This window comes from Ixodes scapularis, unplaced genomic scaffold (genome assembly GCF_016920785.2).
Source record: "Ixodes scapularis isolate PalLabHiFi unplaced genomic scaffold, ASM1692078v2 PGA_scaffold2__306_contigs__length_199485367, whole genome shotgun sequence".
NCBI classification, from domain to species: domain Eukaryota; kingdom Metazoa; phylum Arthropoda; class Arachnida; order Ixodida; family Ixodidae; genus Ixodes; species Ixodes scapularis.
Genome location: NW_024609857.1, coordinates 190,290,127 through 190,312,540, shown reverse-complemented (window position 1 = coordinate 190,312,540; position 22,414 = coordinate 190,290,127). Strand labels below are relative to the sequence as shown.

General features: G+C 46.6%; 1 protein-coding gene across 1 annotated transcript; it reads right to left on the bottom strand.

The window, feature by feature from the left end:
* Nucleotides 1–956: 956 nt before the first annotated feature.
* Nucleotides 957–22,096, bottom strand: LOC8036077 (protein SET). Its single transcript, XM_029976665.4, has 6 exons — nt 21,688–22,096; nt 19,379–19,568; nt 18,207–18,385; nt 14,668–14,762; nt 6,130–6,224; nt 957–2,163 (listed from the first exon to the last, which is right to left on the bottom strand). Exons 1-6 carry the CDS (start codon nt 21,955–21,957, stop codon nt 2,126–2,128), a joined length of 867 nt encoding a protein of 288 aa, XP_029832525.1. The 5' UTR covers nt 21,958–22,096; the 3' UTR covers nt 957–2,125.
* Nucleotides 22,097–22,414: the final 318 nt, after the last annotated feature.

Here is a 22,414-nt window from a genome sequence, read left to right as displayed (position 1 = left end):
AATGTTCAACGCAAGCGCGCAAACGGGAACTAAAACGTGCGCTCGACCACGGAGGAAACAAAGCAGACAGGCCTAAGGAGACGGGCGGAGACGGGCCCAGGAGCAGACGACGCACCTCTCGCCAGCGCGGGAACGGAAAGGAGGAAAGGAGAAAAAGAGCGGAGGGGCGCGTTTAGGCCAATAGCAGGGGCGCTAGGCGCCGCGCGTGCTCTGACGTACGGGCACCTTGCTAGCCGGCCAATGAGCGATCGCAATTGGGGCCTTCGAAACCCGCGGAATGCGGACCTTCCCCGATGTTGTCGCGATAACGAATGGCATGGGGACGTGGGGAAAATAAGCGGCTTTCCAACAAGACCAAGATGGCCGCGATCCGACGAGCGATCGCGAAACGCGCGGGGCGCGAAGTTCCACTTGTTTTCATTGAACTCGCTGTGCCAGGGCTCTGCGGGGACATCGTAAATATCATTTTTTTCATGCTTAGACATTGAATTCGACATTGAAATTTTGCAGGCAGGTACCTTAGACTACAATTAATCCAAATAGGTAAATTTTGAAAAACGCGAAATTTCGCGTTTTTTGAACATTTTAAGACCCGCGTCTCCCCTTAACTATCTCTAGACCATTCCAAACATGAAGCGCCTGCAATTACCTTTTTGACGAACTCGAGCAATCCGACGGGGCTCATGTTGGTTTAGCAGTTTTTGCAATTTCAGATTGCAAAGAAAGCAAGACAATAACAAAACGGGGCATGTATCAACTTGAGAAGTGTTTGCTCCGCTTTCTCCATGCTCTGCACTCTCACTAGCAAGAGAGGCTTTTTCAGGATGTATGGAGCGCACAAGGACTGAGCATACGTCGGATTGACCCCACAGCGCCCTACGCTGCAATTTTGTGGCCGACCAGAGGCGACTTCCCAGAAAGGCCCATTGGTTGAGCAATGGAAATCTATCCAGAACTTGAGGATGGAGAACTTTTATTTTTATACTAATGACCGTTACACCAATATATAAAAATTCACATGTGAGAAGAAAAAAATGCCATTTCTTTTCAAACAACTTTACAAGTGACATAAAAAAAAAAGATCCTACCCTCAAGCTGGCACCTGGAACAAAAGTGCAACGTCACAAGGTCACAAAACACACTGGTGGGTGGATGGTGCACTGAATGGTACTTGCTCCAGGAGAGAATCGCAGACGAAGGGAACCAATGCCTCTCACACACATGAAAAAACAAAACAAAACTGCATGCCAACTGCCATATGACCCCAAGGTGGTATAACTAGACTCATCTTGTTGCAAAATGTTTACGTGGCAAATAATAAAAAGGATGAAAAAAAAAACTTTCCTGCTTAATGAACTCAATTCGCACGGGTACAAAAAGACGGTGGTAGGAAACGAGCTTAGAAATCAAAGTGCACCAGAGGGGTGCTGGAAAGAATGCATGCAATGCATAATAAACATTTTAATGAAACAAGCAACCTCCCGACGCTGTACACAAAATTCACCAGGCGCACTCAAACCAGGTCAGTTGGAGACATCTTTCGTCGTCGAAAAGAGAGGAAAATTTCGCTAAGTATGAGGAGGAGGGGGGGGGGGGGAGGGAAGCTGAACGAGATGAACAAAAACAGCAAATCACCAGAGATGTGTCTGATCACCGCGGTCGGGGACAAAAGAATGCCGCTCATCAGGTCGTCAGCCACCCCAGTTTCTATACACAAGCATTAATCATTATATATATTAAAAAAAACTGAAATCCTCGGATACGCACAGAAAGCAACTTTCAACAAAACGACAAGTTGGCTCTGCCACTAATGGTGTCAATGATATTAAAAAAAAAAAAAAAACAATAGAGGGAACAGGTACAAAAGCAGATTGAAAGAAAGGTGATCTGGTCTGGAGAAAGGGAGATTAACACGCAAAAAAAAAAAGTGGGGGGGTTTGAATGGGATGGTCTCGCACAAGTCACCCGTGTTCTTCACAAAGTGTCTGTCTGTCTGCCTGCCACGTGTCTGTGTGTGTGTCTGAGAGGGTGTGCCCTGTCTCGGGGTGAAGAGATGAATGACTGGCGCCCGGTGGATGAAGAGGGGTGGATGCCCAATGGGACGTGGAGGTGGGCAGCCCGCCGCTCAGTCGTCCCCGTCTCCGCCCTCCCCTTCAAGGTCCCCTGGAGGGAGAGAAAGGGAAACCGGGTTAGCTTTCTCCGGACAGGGCAGGAGAACAGTCGCCTCCTTTTGGACGCGCCACATTGCCAACGGTCAAGTACGCCACATCCTCACAGACACACATCTCGAGGAACCGCACAAAACTATGTACGATCTGAGACGACTAACAACCACGTACAGGCCGGGAAAGTGCCTGCCACATTTTCCCCAGAAGACGTCCCTGCTTCGCGAGTTGCTGAAGCCTGACCGAGACTTCATTTGGGGGCCTGAGCACACCGAGGAGCTTGATGGTATCGAGGCAGCCCCTACCAATTCTCCGGTTCATGCGGTGTACAACCAAAGCAAGGAGATGAAGGTATTAACAGACGCCTCAAAGTATAGTCTCGGCGCGGCACTTTTTCAAAAGCACGGCCACGAGTGGCGATAAGTGGCACGGCAGGGACTGCTCTGTGTGAAACCTTAAGTAACCCTCTCCCCGCTTGGATGGTGGAAAACCATCTGCAGTATTTCGTAAATGAATAATATAGCTCAAGATGCTTAACAGATTGAGACCAGGTATTCTCAGATCGAGGAACTTTGGGAACTGTATACGGCTGCGAAAAGTTTCACGATTTTATTTACGGCCACAAAGCACTCGTGAAAATTGACCATCAACCTTTGATTGTGATAACAAGAAAATGTTTGGGCGACATGCCTTTTTTTGCGACTCGTGAAGTATGAATACCATTTCAGTTATGTTTATGGCAAACTTCTTGTTCTAGCAGGCACGCTAGCCAAAGCCAAGTGGCGCCGGACAAAAACGACGACATCAATGTTCACGCAGTCTGCCTGCTGCAGTGTGGCGAAGGAAAAGAAGCACAAAGCTGAAGAGACTTCAAGAGATCCAACACTTTCAAAGGTAATGGAAGCTCCGATAAATAATCAACCACTCATAAGCCAGTACGAGCCTTATTCCTCAGAGCTCTCTGTAATAGGGGGCCTATTGTTCAAGGGAGTGGCAATACCTAAAACATGCTAGAAAAGCTGCATGCTGGTCACTTGGGTATAAACAAATCAAAAGCTCATCTGATAATGTTTTGGCCCGGAATATCGAGAGGCGGCACCGATATAATTGATTGTTGCGAGCCGTGTATGGTTCACTCTTATGCTCAACCAGAAGAATCACTGCTGATGAGACTGCCTAAGGGGCCTTCGTGGAAAAGGGCAGGAGCAGACTTGTGCCAACATGCCGACAAAATGTATCTTGTTTATGATGCACACTCAAACTACCCCGAAGTTGAAGAATTGAACAGTACTACAGCTTTGGCTGTCACTTCAAGACTGTCGGCGATATTTGCCAGGCACGGTATACCACTTGTAGTTTTGAATGACAATGGGCCTCAGTTCACCTCTAGAGAGTTTATGATTATGACTTACAACATGTTACTTAAGAGTCCTCGGTTTCCGCAATCAAACGGGCTTGCTGAGGAGGAGGTGCAAAAATGTACCATGAAGAAGACTTGCTGTGCAGGAGGCAAATTTTATTTTTGGACAGAGCAGAGCCACGAAGCAACACGCACAACCACAGAAGCGCTACCTAATCTGCGGCCAGGGGACGTAGTTCGCCCAAGGTCTGACCTACTGACTTGCCAGTGACAACAAATGAAGACTCCAATGAATCTCGGCCAAGTGTTCCACCGCCTCGAAATCACAATGGTGCCGTACCAACTCTGCTGTCCGACCCAGTTCCAAGTCCTCCAGACAACGCTGGTGTACCTGGTTCAGCATCAGTCCAGTCTTCTATCCAAACACTTTGTGCCCCACAGTGATCTGCACGTCTGGCAACTGTGTACCAGATGCGCCTAAATAATGATAAGAATAAACCGGCGCCGACGAGCAGGCATGCAGCCGCAGCATCATTATCATCTGCCTGGCTCTTTTTCACTAACAGCCCACACTCTGGGTCGTTACACGAGGGTTGCAACAGTCCGGTGCGCAACAGTGCTTACAGCTTCAACGTTTGGTCTTCTCATCCGATGGCGATGTTAAGAATAAAAGACCAAAAAAGCACAAATGAACACCTTCAAACTGACGCAGAAACAACCCCGCGAGCAAGGAGGCTGGCAAGAGGGCCTTCCCAGTCTTGTTAATACTTCGAGCTATATGGTGCGACGTTTTGACAGCCTGGAAGATGCATCAATGAGGTTCTACAGTACAGGGGTGGAACTCATGAAATGTACTTGGGAGCAGCCACGGGAGCAGCTGAAACAGCTGTTTTGGAGCAGGTTGGGAGCAGCTAAAACTACGTTCTGGAGCAGGCTATAGGAGCAGCTCAGATCAGTTTTCATTGCACTTCAGCTTGTGTCGGGAGCAATTTCAATCGTGCTTAGCAGCACAGATGAACATGGGTGGTTAGGGACCTAGGTAGATGGGATAACAATGTAACCGATGAGAAAACTTGAAACTTTGCGAGCCTCAATGAGAATCAAAAAGCAAGTATCCTATGTTTCTAAAGATAGCGTCCTTGATATTTTCTGAGTGGCTCTCAGCTGCTCAAAATGCAAACCAGCACTGCTTATCACGCAGCCCACACGTGCTCGACATAGCGATTATATGTGCGAACCACGTGACGTGCGTAAGCAACGGACGTGCGGTTGCACGGAAGAACAGAGCAACAAATTTCGAGTTTATATCCTATTGTGCAACTCGATATGGAAGCAGCAGGCTACGATTAATGTACGCCGAGTAGATATACCACTCGCGTAAGAGCTGCTGGCCGGCAAGGTTTCGGATCGGACCGCGTTTCAGTTCTATCGAATCACTATTTATCTTGCGAGAATGCGGTTCCAACTTCTAACGATAAAGTAGGTACTAAAAGGAATCTTTTGTTCATTTGTTTTCAACTAGCTGACGTCAGGGCCGCAGAACCTCAGGCAATCTCACGCTTAAAGACTCGACCTCACCTCAGCCGACTTGCTTAACTGCTTATGGTTGAAGAATAACAATCCAGTCGCAGGTGGTGTAGCGCTTAGAATCAGAGTTTTTTCGCGCGCTTCCGACTCGGGATACACAGGATTGCAAAGCCGACCAGGCTAAACACGCTCATTGTTGTCAATCGAGTCAATAAAACCGAAACCAAGACAAAATAAAAAAGATTTTGGCGCACGTTTTGTGATCTGGCGCATAATGGCGCGAGGTATTGGCTGTTGCGCAGTTTCAGCAACATGGTGCAGGATGGCGCAGACACATGTGTCTGGGGCAAAATGGCGCAAATGGCGCAGCCGTTCCACCCCTGCAGTATTAATGATCTCAACCAAGGAAATTTAGTGTTCAGTCAAAAGATTGCCTTTCTAGTGCTCTCCCTGGCCTGCGTGGAATCGGTAATGTGAGTGTAAATTACGCAACAGAAATTAAAAGGACACCAGGAAAGGCATTACTTGACAAGCTGCGCACAATGTATTCCCCGCACGGCAAAGTATTAGGATTTCCAACAGATAAATGAGAGCAGCCCTGCAGCACAAACGAGGTGTCACTCAACTCCGAAGAACTGATGGAGTCAGGCAGTATATGCAATAGCGAAAACGAAAGAAGCTATTTGGAAACCATACAAGGTGACACAATAGGAAACAACAAAAGCCACAATATCACATCAATACAATGTTTTAAAGCTGGGAAACAGATACCAAAGGGGGTTAACGAGGAAAATTAGCATAGTTACTGCGAAACCTACAAGCTTGCTCGACCAGTCATTTGGAACTGAGGACGGCTGATTGGTCCAGCATGCACGCAGCCTCCACTGCCCTGCCAACTTAGTACACGGAGCGTGGCATCACAAACCATGCAGTGGGCAATATTCACTGTGTCACCACAGGAGAACTAACGGAGAGGCCTGACACAGGTTCCCAGCAATCAAAAATGGATGCACGCCGTCGAGTGTTTCGTAGCCGAGCACAAAAAAGCGGCTTGTGAAGGCATGGGATGACACCTACCTCCCTCATCCTCTCCCTCGTCGTCTTCGTCGTCCTCGTCGCCCTCTCCCTCCTCCTCCACCACCACCACTGCATCACCACCCTCCTCCTCGTCACTGCACAGACAAAGACAAGTGTAACTGGGGGGATAATCCACGCTGCAAACACAAAATCGCCCGGTCCACTCGGCAGAAGTGAAATTAATCTCCTGGTTTTAAACAAGCTTGACAAACACTGAATTACTGACTTCAGGTGCACAAAATTCCCTGAACGACCAATTTGAAAGGAATCCCAATAGCTGCCATGTGTCCGGACTGGACTATGCTGTGAATGTGATTCAACCTGCGCAAAAATCGGAAAACTGGTACCCTTTGCAATCAATGACTTTGCTCTACTGTTGCAACATAAACAAAACGGGTACCTTCTGCAAGTAATAACTTTGTTCTACTGTTGCAACCCAAACCAGACATTAAAATCATGTTAAACTCAATTTCTCCATGGAAACCTTTGGTTAAGGGAAAATGCGTTGGGGGAATTTTCTTTATTATTTACGATATTGAAATGAAATTTTTAGTTTGTGGTCCTTGACCTCCTCTTTGTAAATCTGGTGTTAGATTTGATATAGCTTGTTTTTTTAAGTTCTCGACAAAATGTAATGCAGAAAAAACATGCTCTTGTGCACACGAGGCGAGGCAACACACTTAAAAAGCCTAGTAATATAATGAATGTGCTCCTCTTAAACCACTGAGTGCAATGAGCAAAAACAATGTACGCAATGCTTTTTTCATTTTAAAATAATGAAAACTATCAAAAATGACATTTCAAGGGGCTAACAGAAGTTTCTTAAATTATTTATAAATATATACAAATACATTTAAACAAAACCTAGATAGTTGCATTCTTCATATTCTGAAGTATATACATGCCAAATTTGGCTGTGATAAGACAATATTAATTAAGAACAGAAATCCTTGCGCACTAACTCTGAGGTTGCCCCAAAATGACAAAAAGAAAAATGTCTTCAAATGTTACCATAGACGTGGAGCTATAGACCCTTTCAGGCAACATTTCATGGGCGCTGCCATCTTGACGTCACGTGACCCTGCCACCTAGCCGACCTTCAGTTTCTTGCCATCGCTCCGCGCTGTGTGCTGCACCGGCCACCACCGGAGCTTTGTTTTCATGTTTTTTTACGTTCCATGTAGAAATCGTGTGTTTTCTTTAAGTCTTTTTGGTATTTCGGGCTTTCATTTAATCATTTGATATCTACATTTCAACATAGCTCTTGTATTTTCTTATTTATGAATGGAATATGACAGCAAATGGATTGACAGTACAACATTATGGCCTAGGCTTCAGAGACCATGCAAGTTCACCACTTCTTTTAAGGTATCTGCAGCAGCATCTAACGACCCTCACTGTTGTGGAATGTTTTAGTTCAGATTAGAGTTGTCTTTCGGGCAGCAGCTTCAAATAGTGCGGTATCTGATATTCGCCTCAAAAATTCCGATTCATTTTCGATGTGCTGGCGAAGTCACGATCGGATCACGGAGAGTTAACCCGTCGAGTGCGCTCCTTGGCATGCACCGACGCGCTGCAGAAAAGCGACACCCGCGGAGCAGACACCGCAGTCGCGCAGTGCTTTGTGCTTCGAAAAGGACTGTGAGGCTTTACCAGCACTACACCCAGAGTTTGGTGCAACTTACTATACTTCGTTACAGCTTCGGTGCGAGCGCAGCCGAAGCTACAAGCGCGCGCATAGAGCCCGTAACTGCACGAGCCCACGTGCGAGTCAGGAATGCACAGAGCATTGGGCTCACGCTAGCTTTGACTTTGCTGGTAGCTAGCGCACAAGAACAGGGCGGGCCAACATTAAAAACATCCACAAGCTCGGACTTTTTTTTTTTGTTTTTTTTAATAGGCTGCTCAGTGGGACGGTTCTTCACTTAGCCTCTGCGGCTTTGGTCTCAGATGTTGCTAACATTGTTCCTTTCAATGATGATGATAATACGCCCTCGCAGTTTCAGTTTGCGTAAGAGTTGCGGCGCGGAAAATACTGCGGTACCGCCACGCGCTCTGATAAGACTTCAATTTTTATTTTTTATTGCTACATCTCATCTCGGCGCAGGCATGGCGCAATTCTTCGGTAAAATGACAATTTGGCGCTACATGTAGCAGGATTGCGTCCCTGGCGCAATTTGCGGAGCACTTCCATCACTGTGCCAATTCATTCCTTCTGGATGTGAGCCACGAGAGCAGATGCGTTGATCTCATGAACTATTTGCATTATACTTCAGCACAGCTCACGCTACTATTCATTGCAAATGACAGATGACACACTGAAAGGACATTCTTCCAGTTGAAATAAGTTAGAAATGCGGACAGGGAGAAGGAGAAGCTCAGAATGCCCACCATTACTTGCTAAAAATGGGAAACTGAGTTGTTTTTAAGGCCGAGACCTTAAACTTCTACAATGGAAAATTTTTTTAAAATCTAACAAGTATGTTGCACATGCAGAAACCAGATTGGTCTTTGGTTCTGCACTCCTTGCTCATGCAATGTGTACCATGTGACAGTGGAGAGAGCGATAAGGAGATGCTGGCAAAGTTGCTTGCCTCCATCGTCTGCTAGAACTGGTCGTATGATGCCATTTCACAAATAATTTTCACCGCCGCACGATTTGCATGGGGTCCAGTGCATCTCAGGGTGGAAAGGTTAGCCACTGCCTAAACATCCCTTCACCAAATTTGAGCACCCCTCGATTCTGCCCCCACAGCATAATTATCAGCCAAGCGTCAGATGTCACTCCAATTTCGGATATACATGAACAGAAAATTGAGAACAAAGATCACTAAAAAAAACGAAGGTATGCAACTGACTGTGTGTACATTTGGTTACACATTTACACAAGCTGCAGGACACCTGCATTCATAACAGCCAAGAAGGTAAGTACACATTATCATTAGACCACATATTTTGAGCTAGTTTTCAATGAAATTGACATTTTCAATTTCAATTTAATCTCTGGAGGATGGGGACAAAAGCAATGTAGCAGCCTGTACGAGGACCACGCAGATCACGATGCCATGGTCCAAGAGGAAAGGCTGCCATACTTTTCTTTATGCAACATAAAAATTGGACCAGGGTACATTCCCCCTGACACAGAGTGCAGTTGCAACCGAAGCCAACAAAAACACCAAGTCTGGCTATCGGGCCATTTTTCGCTTACAGGACCAAATGTGTGGCAAGACGAGAAAAATCTGTCAAACTTCCTCGATGTGTCACCGGAGCCAAACGCCGGTGTTGGACGAGTGCAGTGGAGGTAAAGGCAGCTAGCTTTATGTCTACCCACAACCGATCTAGCTACAGATGCCCCGAACCTCCCAAAGTTCCGAGTTCAAAAGGCTAAGGAAATTGTGAACCCCGCTAAGGTTCGAATTAAAAAAGTTTGCAACTTTAGAACCGTGCCGCGATTCAATAATTAGGAAATGTCAAGATTTCTGAAAATTCCGAAGGTACATTTTTTGACAAATTGTTCGAATAAATCAAACATTTCGAATTTTCCTTTAAGATTCAGGTTTGAATTTTAACTGAATTATTGTTTTATTTCTTGGTAGCCACACACTGAGCGTTAAACTTCAATGCGTTGTAAAGCCACTAATAATGGCTCAATCAAGAAGCTTCGTGCGTAAGCCGAAAACAAAAAAATCTTTCAGTCTTTCCACTCTCGTGAAAAAGGAAGACCAGCGGAGCTGTACTCGATACACTGTGTGCTTCTTCGCCATTTGTTTTTCGCGCTGTTTCCCACGATGACGCGCCCAACTATCCATTCTTCTATGATAACTGGAAAGGCTGCCGCCACCTACGAGCGACGGCGGAAACCATACTGGTTGTGTGCTTGCCGTCGCTTATAGATAGGGTGTGTATTTTCCGGTTTTAACCGAAAAACACCGATAAACATCCGTCGGTGACGAAAATACAATATCGGTTAAAACCGAAAAACACCGGTGGGTGGATATTTTCGCCCTGGTTAAAACCGAAAAACACCGGTCGTTGCACTTTTCCGACCTAGCGAAACCCTTTCCCCGTAGAGGTTCGTCCAACGTGTTATCTCGTGGATCCTGCATTCCGCCCTCCTTTCTGGGGGTCAAAAGGGTCTAGTTAACGCAGTGGAAGCTAAGCTCTCACTCGCCTTTCCCCCATTGTGTCGCCCATGGCCCCCTTTTGTGGAAAAATTAACGCAGTGGAGGGTACGCTCTCACGTGCCCTTTCCCCATTTTGTCTGGCCAAGTAATGTCGGTGCAAGCCATGTATTCAGAGGTTGCTGTGGTTCCTGGAAGACACTGCCAACATCCGTGTAGTACAGGGCTACTGACCTTTCAGAACTGAGATGCGTTCCTTGTTATCTGTTTAGTTTCCATGGGCTTTTGGGGAAACGGAAAAAGGGCTTTGTTGGCGGGAGGGTTTTTCGCTGTTATAAAAGGACCGTTATGTAAAAAAAAATTTGCAGACGTGTTTGAGAAGGCGCGTCCGTCCTGCGTCTGCGGGACGGACGCGCTTCCCTTCGTCGTCACGCGGTGTAGAAAGCCACCGGGATGGGAAGCAAGCGGAAAGCTCAGGATGACTACACTACAGATTTCATGGATGAATCGTCGTTCTGGTTCCGCGTGTCAGTTGTTAATCCGTGCATAAACGCGGAGCTGCCAGAGGGATTTGTGCCTTATGAAAGTATCTATCGGCTGGTCCTCCGAGACGAGAGCTAGCTGAGTGACCTCAAATCAGAGTTTCTTTGTTACCGCCAGTATGCTGTGACCAGCACCGTTGATCCAGTGTTATTTTGGAAACTTCATTTACCTGACTGGCCACTACTGTCCCAAGCCTCGCTGGACATTTTGGGATTTCCTGTGTTCAGCGCAAATGTGGAGCGTGCGTTTTCAAAATTGCGGGTTGTGAACCGCAAGGAACGTACTGCCATGACGGATGCAAGCCTCTCGAAGTATGTTTGCATCTACTATAATAACCAAGTGTGAGAAACGTATGCTTCCTCGAGAACTGTATGAAATATGGAAATAAAATTGAAACTCTCTGTCTGTGATCAATCGCATTTGTTTCCACCGATAATCACCGATTTTAGCCTCGTCGTGAGACTTTCCACCGAAATACACCGGTGTTTCGAAAATAAATAAACACCGAAAAACATCCGCCGATTTTTCTCACAAATAAACACCGGAAAGTACACACCCTACTTATAGATGGCGGTAGCTGTCCAGGTAGGTTTGTGTCGACATACATGGACACGATCCTGGGGAACCTAGCCCTTAACAGCTCCGTTAATGTATAATCCAAGTCACAGCGAAGTTGATGGGCATCTTCACGCATTGTGGGGTGTGTTATCCTAAGCGTTTGGAACAAAAATAGACATATGACAATTTTGTTTTGAACGCTTTTGTTTCGGAGCGCGCATCTCATAGCACAGGGGTGGCCAGGCTAACCAGGCCTAAGAGCCGAAAACAAGACCACAAAACTTCCAAGAGCCGCCGCAGGGGAAGGGGGGGGGGGCAAACTTGTCCAGAGCCGTAAACGAAACTCGAAGTACTTTTAATCTATCCGAGTCAAACGCAGTCCAACTGTGCGTAAAGTAGCAGTAGCACAAGACTGCCAAATTTCAACCTGTCTTTCGATTTAAAACGGGTTCCATTTCTCTTTTGGGGGAACTACTCGTGTGACCGGGAGGGGGGGGGGGGGGCACTTCCCGCGAAGCCGCACTTTAACACGTGAAGAGCCGCAGCTTGGCCACCCCTGTCGTAGCACAAGCTCTTGGCATTGACAGTGGTACACCATTTTGTTAAAGACATTTTTCCCACAGCGTGTGCAGTAGTGATTGGATACTACAAAAACAAAATAGACATTGGACCATTTTGTTTCTACTTTGTTCTGGAGCGCGTGAAAGTGTTTCCCGGGACGAGTTTTTGGTATTGACAGTGTTACAACATTCTGTCAACAATATATATATATATATATATATATATATATTTTTTTTTTTGGTAACTCAAATTTAGAAAGAAAAACAAAATCCCGCGGGTGGTGGACATCCTTTTTCAAGGATTTGGCAACATCGACAATGGATGCCCTTTAATGCCAACTGCAACTACAACGTCAGCGACTACAACATCAGTGAGAGGAACCCAGTCATGGGAAGAGCCCATAACAGCTATCGCTGTAAAAGGTTCAAGGCCGACGTCACTCCAGGGTGATCATTCAGCACTTTAAAGCGATTCGTCTGGGGCACCTTAACTAACGGCAAATCCCACTGGTAATTTGGGAGCACACTGGGATTGACCTTTCTGGATCGTGCCTATTTCACAGGGCGACTGGAATCGAGACGGACGCGTTCCACTCGTCGTTCTGGATCAGCTCCCCATTCCAGATCTCAATATTTGAGAAAATGCGCTTCACTGCTTTCGCCAGATTCGACCGGAAGCAAGTCTGGCCAGCCCTCGGCGCATGCACGCGACTCCCTTCCTCGCTGGGCGTTTCGCCTCCGAAGAATTCGTAATGGCCGCTCGCAAAGTGCTGCTTGCCTCACTGCTGCTGCTTGAGGATAGTCGGTCGTCAAGCTGCTCGAGCAGCTCATCGACCAGCGGCGGCTCAAGTAGCAGCGACGACGAGCATTACCTATATGTCCCACATGAATTCGACTGCCTCTTCGGACCTCCGCAGAAGAGACCGAAAGTCGAGACGTACTTGGACACCGTTCACGAGTATTCCGATGAAGAGGCAAGTGGGCACGCTCCCCAGTGATACACGCACCGTGCGAAAAGGTAATTCGACATTCGTTACAGCAATACGGCCTTTTCCTGCGGAAGAACACTGCAGCACAGCGATACGAGGTGCGTGCTGAGGCACTTCCCACATGCTCTTCAATTGGAGGAACACAAACAACAAATGATTGAAATAAGGACGTAAAGCAGAAGGCTGCTTTTCTCCAGCACCCGGTAATTTGACGAGCCTTACACAAAAAGAGTTTTATCAAACTGCCGCAGATTTTTCAATTTAGGTGTAGGAAAATTTGAACTGAACTTTTGCTTTATTTGTAGGTGACCACAAATTGAGCATTTAACTTCAATGTGTTCTAAGGTCACTAATAATAGCTCAATTAAAGAACCTGCTAAAGTAGAAACTCGTTATAAAGGACCGCGACCGAAATTGGTCCTTTGGCACAGGCTTGGCACAGATTACCCACGTTTCGGCAAAATGTAGCAGGATGTAGCAGATTCAGCAGTTTGGCGCAGCAACCACATCACTGGACATGGGACAATGAAATTTGGCAGGGATGGAGTTGCCACTCAAATAAACTCCACTGCAAATTTGATTGAAATGAAGCAAGCAGCACAGAATTTGACTTTTCTGGGTCTTCTTCGTAGTGCCAACAAACGCGAAGAAAGCATCAACTGTGGAAGGATAGTCGCCGTTACCGTGGTTAGGCTTTGCAGGCCGCCAGTAAACATCCCTCCGCCTGCGTTTGCGCTGCCCTTCTTGAAACCCGCACTAGCATTGGGAATTCCAAATGCAAAAATCATGCTTTTTAGTGTTGTCCATCGCAAATTTAATCTGAGATACATAGAACCTTCTGCTGCCCTGAGCAATAGGTGGCAGATATTTGTGTAAACTTGCAATTTTTCAAGCAACGCGAGTCAGACATTTTCCCAACTTTGGGGGCATACATTGTTTGATTTTTTTTTACTCATAGAATTAGGACGTTTGAGGAACATAAATCGAGCAAAAGCAAAAAATCAATGATTTCCCGAATAAACTTGGACTTTTCGACCTGCACGTCCCCTCAAGCTTCATGCGTTAGCCTGTTCGAGTAAAAAAATGCGCTTCTGCTTTCTAACCCCTGCAGAGACGGTCCAGATTTCCTCAAACATTCAACCAGCTGTGCTTTATAGGGATGCTGAACCGAAATCTGGATTCCCCAAAACACGCGGCAAAAGCGTGTAACGGGATGCTACAAACACCAAAACATCACTCACACAGCGATATCTCAAACGGATAACCGTATTTTAAAAAAAAAAAAAAAAAAAAAGAGAGGCACATTTGGCAGGAATGTTGACATCATGTTTCTCCGAGAAAGAGAGGGAACGGCCTCGCGTCTACTCCGCCTCGCGGCCTTGAGGAAACGAAGCAAAGCGAGGAGGAAACTAGGTATCTTGACGTCGCGCGCCTCGTCGGCCTGGTTTAATCTCGACTTCTTTTTCTAAAAATACGACCGTCCATTCGAGATATCGCCTTACTAGTAGTGTTGTAGGGATAGCGTCCCGCCTACATCTCCAGCATTGTTTTTTTTTAAATCCAAATTTTGGTTCACCATCCCTTTAAGAACACCGAAGACGGTGACAAAAGTTTTACGACAAGGTGTGTTTGTTGTTTGTTATTTTTGTTCAAAAAGGCCCATTGTAGCAGCTCCTTTGGAGTGCAAGATTGATTAAATTAAAAAACCCAAAGATACGTCCGGACTAGGTCTCCGTTTTCCCTGCCCGTTGCGAAATGTGACCTCACCTTTCGTCCTCATCCCCCTCGAGCCCATTTTCCACCTCGATGTCTGGCACCAAGAAGTACTGCAGGGGGTTGGGCCACATGTCGTCCTTGATCACCTGAGGGAAAGCGAGCACGGGTTGACGACCCACGACACCTACTCAGTGCAGCTCGCTTAGTCTGTGCTGGATCGTAGAGACACTACTACTACCAACATTTGCCTCACACTAGTTCACCCGGTTGCTTCTGTCTGCATGATGCGAGACTTTACGGCCACGGCTTAGCCCCTGACCAATATGAGGGCACTTGAAACACTCCAGCAGCAGACTGAAGATTAACTGAAACCTTCCCAGAATCCGTATCATCCACTGGAATTCGGCTGCATTACACTGTCCGTTCAATGTGACAGCAAACATGTTCCTCCACAAAAGCTTCCGATTCATCAGGCATGTAACCAAACTAATAAAAAGGTTTCAAACTCCTGTATATAAAGATTGATTTTTTTTTTTTTTGCTGAACAGATTTGTTTAACAGACACTGTGAAAGCTACACTGGTGTGATTTTTCGTTTCTTTTCACAGCCCCAGCTGTGCACACGTGGTACCCTTGCACGCTCGTACGCTTCCCACACGCTCAAAGTAATTCTAACAAATTATTGATTCCTTAGATTTCAATGACACTCAGAAAGTGCACACTAGGAACAATGTCTATTTTCCACAATTAAAAAATTAACAAATTTTACTTAATTAGCCTACTGATTGTTAAAGGGGCACTGACACCCCAAAGGTCATATTCTTTTTTATTGTCTAAAACTATGCAAGTGTAGTCATAGACACGCAAAAAAAAAAAACGCATCGCGAAAAAAAATTTCTCTGCGTGCGCATGCGCCTCCTTGCTTCTTTCGATCGGTGACGTCAAAAATCAGGAAATTTAGAAGCTTTGTAGGAGACATTTTTATAACATTTAATAACGGCAATCGTAAAATGTTTGTTTAACGCAACTGCGAACGCACTAAGGCCCTCTTTTTAATATACCAAAAATCAGAGTTCGGTATGATGTCGCTTCCTGGATTTGAATCCTCCCTTGGAAAACTTGGCGGCGCTCGAGCAGAGGATGATCGGCGAGTCGGGGAAGAAACAGTTTTTTTTTCCCCGCGCCGGCGCCTTTCTATTCCGCCTGCTCACCTCCTCCTCGCTTTGGGTCGCAGTGGCAACGGCGCTTTGCTTTGTAGCGTGGAGCGGAGGTCCGAAAGAAAGTAAAGTCGCAGGAGACCGCAAAATTTGACTCAATGCACTGGCGCGGATCGCGTGGGAACTTCAAAATCGGCATTTGGAAATTGTTTTTTTTTTTTTTTAATTCCCAAATACTATATTCTTAAATTTCGTATTTTGAGGGTAATGTCCAGGCATCGTCTTCAACCGTTTCAGATAATAAAAAAAATATATAATTTTAATGTGTCAGTGCCCCTTTAAGATTAGCCCCCCCCCCACACATATATATATATATATCCCCTTGGCCGTATAACTCATCTCTACAAACCACATAAATGTAGCTTTCATTAATTAGTTTAAACAAATATGTTAAGCTCAAAAAAAAAAAGAAGAAACTATTACATCAGAATGCAAAAAATTAGTCCCAGTTCCTTATAAAAACGAAGAAGGAATGTGGGCGAGCTGGTTGAAGACTAGCGTAGCAGACGCTCGAGCAAAGGGGGACGGACAAACTCAAAAGCTTGAAGACTGCTTGTCCATCCCTTCTTCACTCCAGGGTTTACTAAGTAAGTACCAGTTCCGACTGCACACACCCGTTGAAAAAGAATGGAGGTACAAATGTAGCAGTCTTTATGAATGCAACACTGATTCCACAGCCAGTGCCAGCAAAAGAGGGAAGACTGCGCAACACCCTTTTTTGTATGCAACACAAAAATTGGACCAGGGCACAAGACCACCCTGCCACAGAGTGCAGTTGCAAGGAGGCACACCAGAAGTGCAACAGTCTTTTAAACCGAAATTGGCTGAATATGAGTGGTGAAACATGGAGAAAGGCAGGCGTAGCTTTTGCAGTGGTAAAAGCACAACAGGGAGAAGAATGCAAGGAATGGGGCACATGAATGTTGCACCTCATAAAATCTGTAACCCAGTTTGAACACATTTAAATAAAAAAAACTGTAACCCAGTTTGAACACATTTAAATAAAAAAAAACAATCTATTTGTAATGTCCCAGTGCTTCTACAGCCGTCAGCCAAGGCACAATCCAGGTTATCACCAGTCCATTAACAAGAACACAAACCTCTCCAGCAAGGAGTAGAGGACGAAGAAAGTCAGCTGGCACTCTGCATCAATCACGCCATCCTCGCAACTATCCTGAAGGTAAATCTCGACACATTACTGCTTACGAAACAAGGGTAGATTACATGCTTCCTTAAAAACAAAGTTAAAAGGTTCTTGAAAAAAAAAGAAACATTAGATATGAATTTAAGGCTATTTCTATCCTGAGAATATGAAGTATGATTCGTTTTCCCCGAGGATGTAACTAAACGCCAGAAAACACACACAAAAACAAACTCCAACCAGCCGTTACGTGGTAATCAGAGGCCGGGATTCACTAAACGATCTCACGCCAAAAACCCAAGAAATTCATATTCAAAACACAAAATTATTGTTAGTTTGAGTAAGTGACGATGGAATCCTACAACAGCTCCAGAGGTGTCTTGCACACTTTACAGACCATGGGTTGTGCAGGCTTCACAGAAAAAAAATTTACCGAGCTTTCAGTGACTTTTAAGCCCATGTAAAGTTATTCTCAAAGGCCTTTCCAATACTCTATCTAGTAAATTTATGACAACTTTTTAAATGCACTGCAAAAATTCTTTGTTGCAGAGCTACTGCAGCTTTTCCTTGATTTTTTTGGTTTATGCTAAGAAGTTCTTGCACCTCGGCTTTTGCCATTTTCCTTTGCCTGTTCTACTTCCCAATGTAGGTGGTGTCACCCAGAGCCGTATATTGGGAGAGTCTGGCCAGTGGGTGTGGCGACAAAGGCGCTGAAGAGAAGAGTGAAGGAAAGGGAGGAGAGCACCGAAGGAGCGAGAGAGGAATAAGGGAGCAAAGGGGGACAACCGCCATTTTGACGCAATACGCCGTCGGCACAGAGCACTGTATAGGCTACGCGTCGTCTGCCACGGGCTTATTTCTTTTTCGCCTGAATAAAGGTTTGCGCTCAGACATGGAGATACCTGCATTTGTTAGCTTCTGAAGGGGAAGGGGTATGTAGTTTTCTTGCCCTATTCCCCAAAGGTCATCCTGGCAATATCCCACACTGCCTGGTGATAGTTACAAAAAGACTGAGGGGAAAAAAATTGGCTCAGAAGGGCAAGAGAAGGAATCAGTTTTGGTTCGTTTTGGTTTCTAGGTTAGGTGGTGCAAGCTACTGCCTGTTGTACAGCCGTCAGCATCCACCCGTAATGCACAAGCCTAGTCTGCTAGGGTACTATCGTCCGAGCCCCAGTCAGATGTGAGCGGCATGTGCTAATGGAGTAGCCACCAGAGCAATCCAATCCCACCCACCTCGGCGATGTCGTCGGCGGAGGCGTCCCCGTGGTCTGTGAACCAGTTGAAGAAGGTCCTGGGCTGCTCGTGGGCCCTCTTGCGGCTGCTCTTCATCTGCGACTGCCGCTGCTTGTGCCGCTTTGTCAGGTCCATGTCCTCCTTCCACTTGATGGGTGTAGACTGGGAGGCCGGGTCCCCTGCACCATACAAATTGCTCACTTCACCCGCATGGGAAACAATACAGGTCAACCTTCAAACTAACCCTTAATGCACTTCAGACATTAGGATTTAAAGGGGCACTGACACCCCAAGGGTCATATTTTTTTTATTGTCTAAAATGATGCTAGTTGTACTCAGATACCAAAAAAAAAAAACATCACAAAAAAAAAAATTTTTTTACGCGCGCGCCTTTTTATTTTTGTTGTTCTCCTCTCCTACTTTTCGTTTCCTCGCTTCTTTTGATTCATGTCGTCAAAAGTCATGTAATTTAGAAGCTTTGTAGGCGACATTTTTTATTTTATAACATTTAATAACGGGCATCGCAAAAAGAAAATCTTTCAACGCAATTGCGAACGCACTACGGCCTTTCTTTTTGAAATACCAAAAAATCAGAGTCCGTAGTGGTGCCGCCTCCTGGATTTGTATCCTCCCACGGAAAACAGGCGACACCGCTCTAAACCGGTCCGCTCCTTTCCTCCTCGCTTTGGGTCACGATGGCAACAGCGTGGAGTTGTGAAAGAAAGTGGACACTCAGGACTCCGCAATATTTGACGTCAACGCACCTGCACGGATCACACGAGAACTTCAAATTCGGCATTTGGAAAGTGTTTTTTTACTTCACAAATACAGTTCCTAATTTTCGAATTTTGAGGCTAATGTCCCGGCATCATTTTGAATTGTTTCAGATAATAATAAAAAAAAATAATAATAATAAGATTTTGATGTGTCAGTGCCCCTTTAACTTCATAACGAATGTGTTCTACCGCAACACGTGGACCTCGGTTGCCATAGCAGCCATTAACCTCCCGGTGCTGGGCCTATCTCGCGTCCGCTAAGCAGGCTGTACAAGCTCGATCGGATGACGCACTTCAAGGAGAGGTAATCAGAACTGCCATTTCCACCAGCATGTAGCTACAACGGCAGTAGGCCACGTGGTACCCCCGTCGCGGAAAGCGGTGCAGGGAACTCACCGGAGGAGCCGAGATGGAACTCCTTGATGAGCACGTCATTCTCGAAGTAAGGGTTGTCGTCAAAGTAGAACTTGATCCTGTAGCCAGACTTGATGTCCTCAAATTCCTCCACCTCCAGCTTGGAGAGGAAGTGTAAGCTCTCCTCTTCCTCCTCGTCCAGAATGGCCGAGATCTGGGGGTGGTTCACAAACTGGACACCCATGGGTCAAGGGCCAACCAGAGAAGCAGTGCAAGGTTCACCACTCAGCTGGCAGCGACATGCTCGCCGGGCCTATCAGTCACCGGCCTTTCTTCGCCTCGCCGCTCTCTGCAAGGCAGACCTTCGACTGGTCTAACGAGCATGTCCCTTCCACAGTCCTGTCGATGTAGTGATGAACAGACCATAGCAGTACACTTTTAGAACAGCTTGGAAGTTTAAAAATGGCTACATTTAGCCCGAAAACAAAATAGCAACGTTAGAAATTACAGATCGAATTTGGGGGTTTTACGTGCCAAATGACGGGCATCTGACACGCCCCAGCGGAGGACTGAGGATTAATTTGGACCACCTGGGGATCTTTTGACGTGCAACCAAAAGCTTGGTTACCACGGCGTCTTCTGCGCAATAAACCTCCGTCAGATTGCGGGCACCTCGGCCGGGATTCGAACCCGCCACATCCGTAGGCCGACGCTCTCGCCTCGGAGCCACCGAGGCGGCTAGAAATTGCAGATGTGCAAGCTCTTGTTACTAAGATATTGTTGGAAAACTCATGCCCAGCTGTAAATCAACCTTCAGGATTGATTAATAAATTTGCAAATAAGAAGAAAATGTAAGTCCAGATATGAATATAGTTATCTAGACTTGAACACTTTGCCAAATAAAATTCTTCACTAACTTTTTTCAACCAGCATGGTGCACTTTTATTTTTATGATATAGAAGAGCTACATAATTTGTGTGTAACAGCCTCATGGGCATAACACCACTGACAAATAAAAAAAGGAGGTTTTCTGCATTAGAAAACAGCCATACACGGCAAAGAAAAATTGCCACAGCTTAGTAAGCTTTGTATGCCAACAGCACAGTGCTGATAAGTACCTCTTGTGCCCCTAGCTACTCAGATTTGCCGAAATGAGCGTGAATCATGACTCGCAAAAAATATCTCATCCCCAGGAAAACACCCAAGCATAGAGGTAATAGTAAAATTCTTATCCTACGGCCACAGGTGCTTGCAGCCATGTTGGCCATGCTAAACAGTTTACCGTGGAACCTGTAGGGCTTTAGGAGTCTGAAACGCATAAAAACAAAACTTTAGTTCGTGTACCTTAACCGCAGCGATAGAGGCACCACTGATGGCCAATCCGCGAGCCTGAATGACCGGCCTCTTAGCGAAAGCGAGGAAATTAGAACTCGTTAGCATGCATAAGAATAACTGGTTCGCCGCACGACAACGTCGGCCTCACAGCAGCTATTTGAAAGCACGAGCAATGGAGTCCAAAGACAAAAAGACATCGCGGCAAGGAATGAGGGGGGTAATCGTCAGGTACCGCACGGAGAGCCGAGCTGCTCTTCCCGGCGCGGTCTCACACCCCCTGCCGAAAGAGCCGGCGATTGACGGCAACATCACGCATTTTTTGGACGATTCGGCCCCCAACAAAGCCCGAAACGAACCCAGAGCCGCCGGCAGCTCATCATTCTACGTCGACGCGCTCTCGTCGACGCCCGGGACACCCGATTAGCGTAATTGCGCACAAAACTCCCTTCGGCGCTCGTACCTGCGAGCGGCCGTGCCAGCAAGGCAGCAGCTTCAAAGCGTGCGGTTGCTGCTGCCCGAAAACATGGACGTCGGAAGGCCGTTAGGCTTAGCCTTCCAAAACAAACGCTCCGGCGAGGAAAAGAAGGCCCAAAGCAAGTCGCAACGCCCACCACTACGTGAAAGCTTCGCCGGAGACGACGCTATGCCCGCGGAACACGTCGAGATTCGAGTTTTACTATCAGAAACCGGTGAATTGGAGCGACTTCACACGCCGGGCCGGCTTGGGAACCACTACCACACCGCATTGGCGGGAACGGGACAGCATGCGTTTTCGAACGGCGCTCGGTCCGCATCGTACGAGTTGAGGCGTATGGCCACCTCACATCCGCAACAACTGGGCGCAAGCACCGGCACAAACTCTCCCGGCCGAGACGGCAACAAAAAGCGCGCATTTCAGACGAACACGAGCGAAGAACAAAGCATGTGCTGCGCGCAGGAAACGGCGAGTACACCATATTAGGCTTAGCGAGCGAACAAAACCGGCATGCAAAAGCAGATTTGGCGAAAAAGGATACCGCTGTCACCCAGAAGTTGGGAATCTTTTTGATTAAATCATTCCTCTTCTCGAAGAAGGGTTTCCTCAACTTGTTGTACTTCTGTTCCACCTTGAGGATTTCCTCGCTGGCCTTCTCGTTGAGTGCGTCGATCTCGTTCTGACAGGCGTCTATCTCCTCCAGCGCCTTCTGCGTTTCGGCGTCGTAGTCCCTGCTCTCGTCGCCGTCGCCCGATGCCGCGGATCCTTCCACCTTCTTCGCCTTTTTCGGGGCCGGTGCACTGGTAGACATTTTCCCAAGTTACGCTCACGAGACTCGGAAAACTAGACGAACACGGGCTCCACGCAGCCCTCCTGCACAAAAGCTGGAGACGAGAAGACTGACGCAGCGCGCATGCGCGGACTCAAATCCGACGATTTCTAACTTGCTCGTGATTGGATCGCGCTTTTATAAAAGGCGACTCCTCATTGGTGGCTGCTCGAGAAGCCCGATGACGACATCTTTACTCCCGATCGCGGTGTCCCCAGTGTCCCCGAAAAACAACGCAGATACGCGGACGACTTCTTTTTGTGGGCATTTCGTACGTGGATTCTTGTTTCATGATTTCTTTTCTTAGCGGATATATTAATTTGATGAAATATTAGCTTGTGAGGTGTTCCGGCTGCTGTGCTGTCGGACTTATAGCATAGTGTACGTGTGGGGTCCAGGGTGAAATTTATACGTTCACTTGCTTTCAGCCATGTTATCG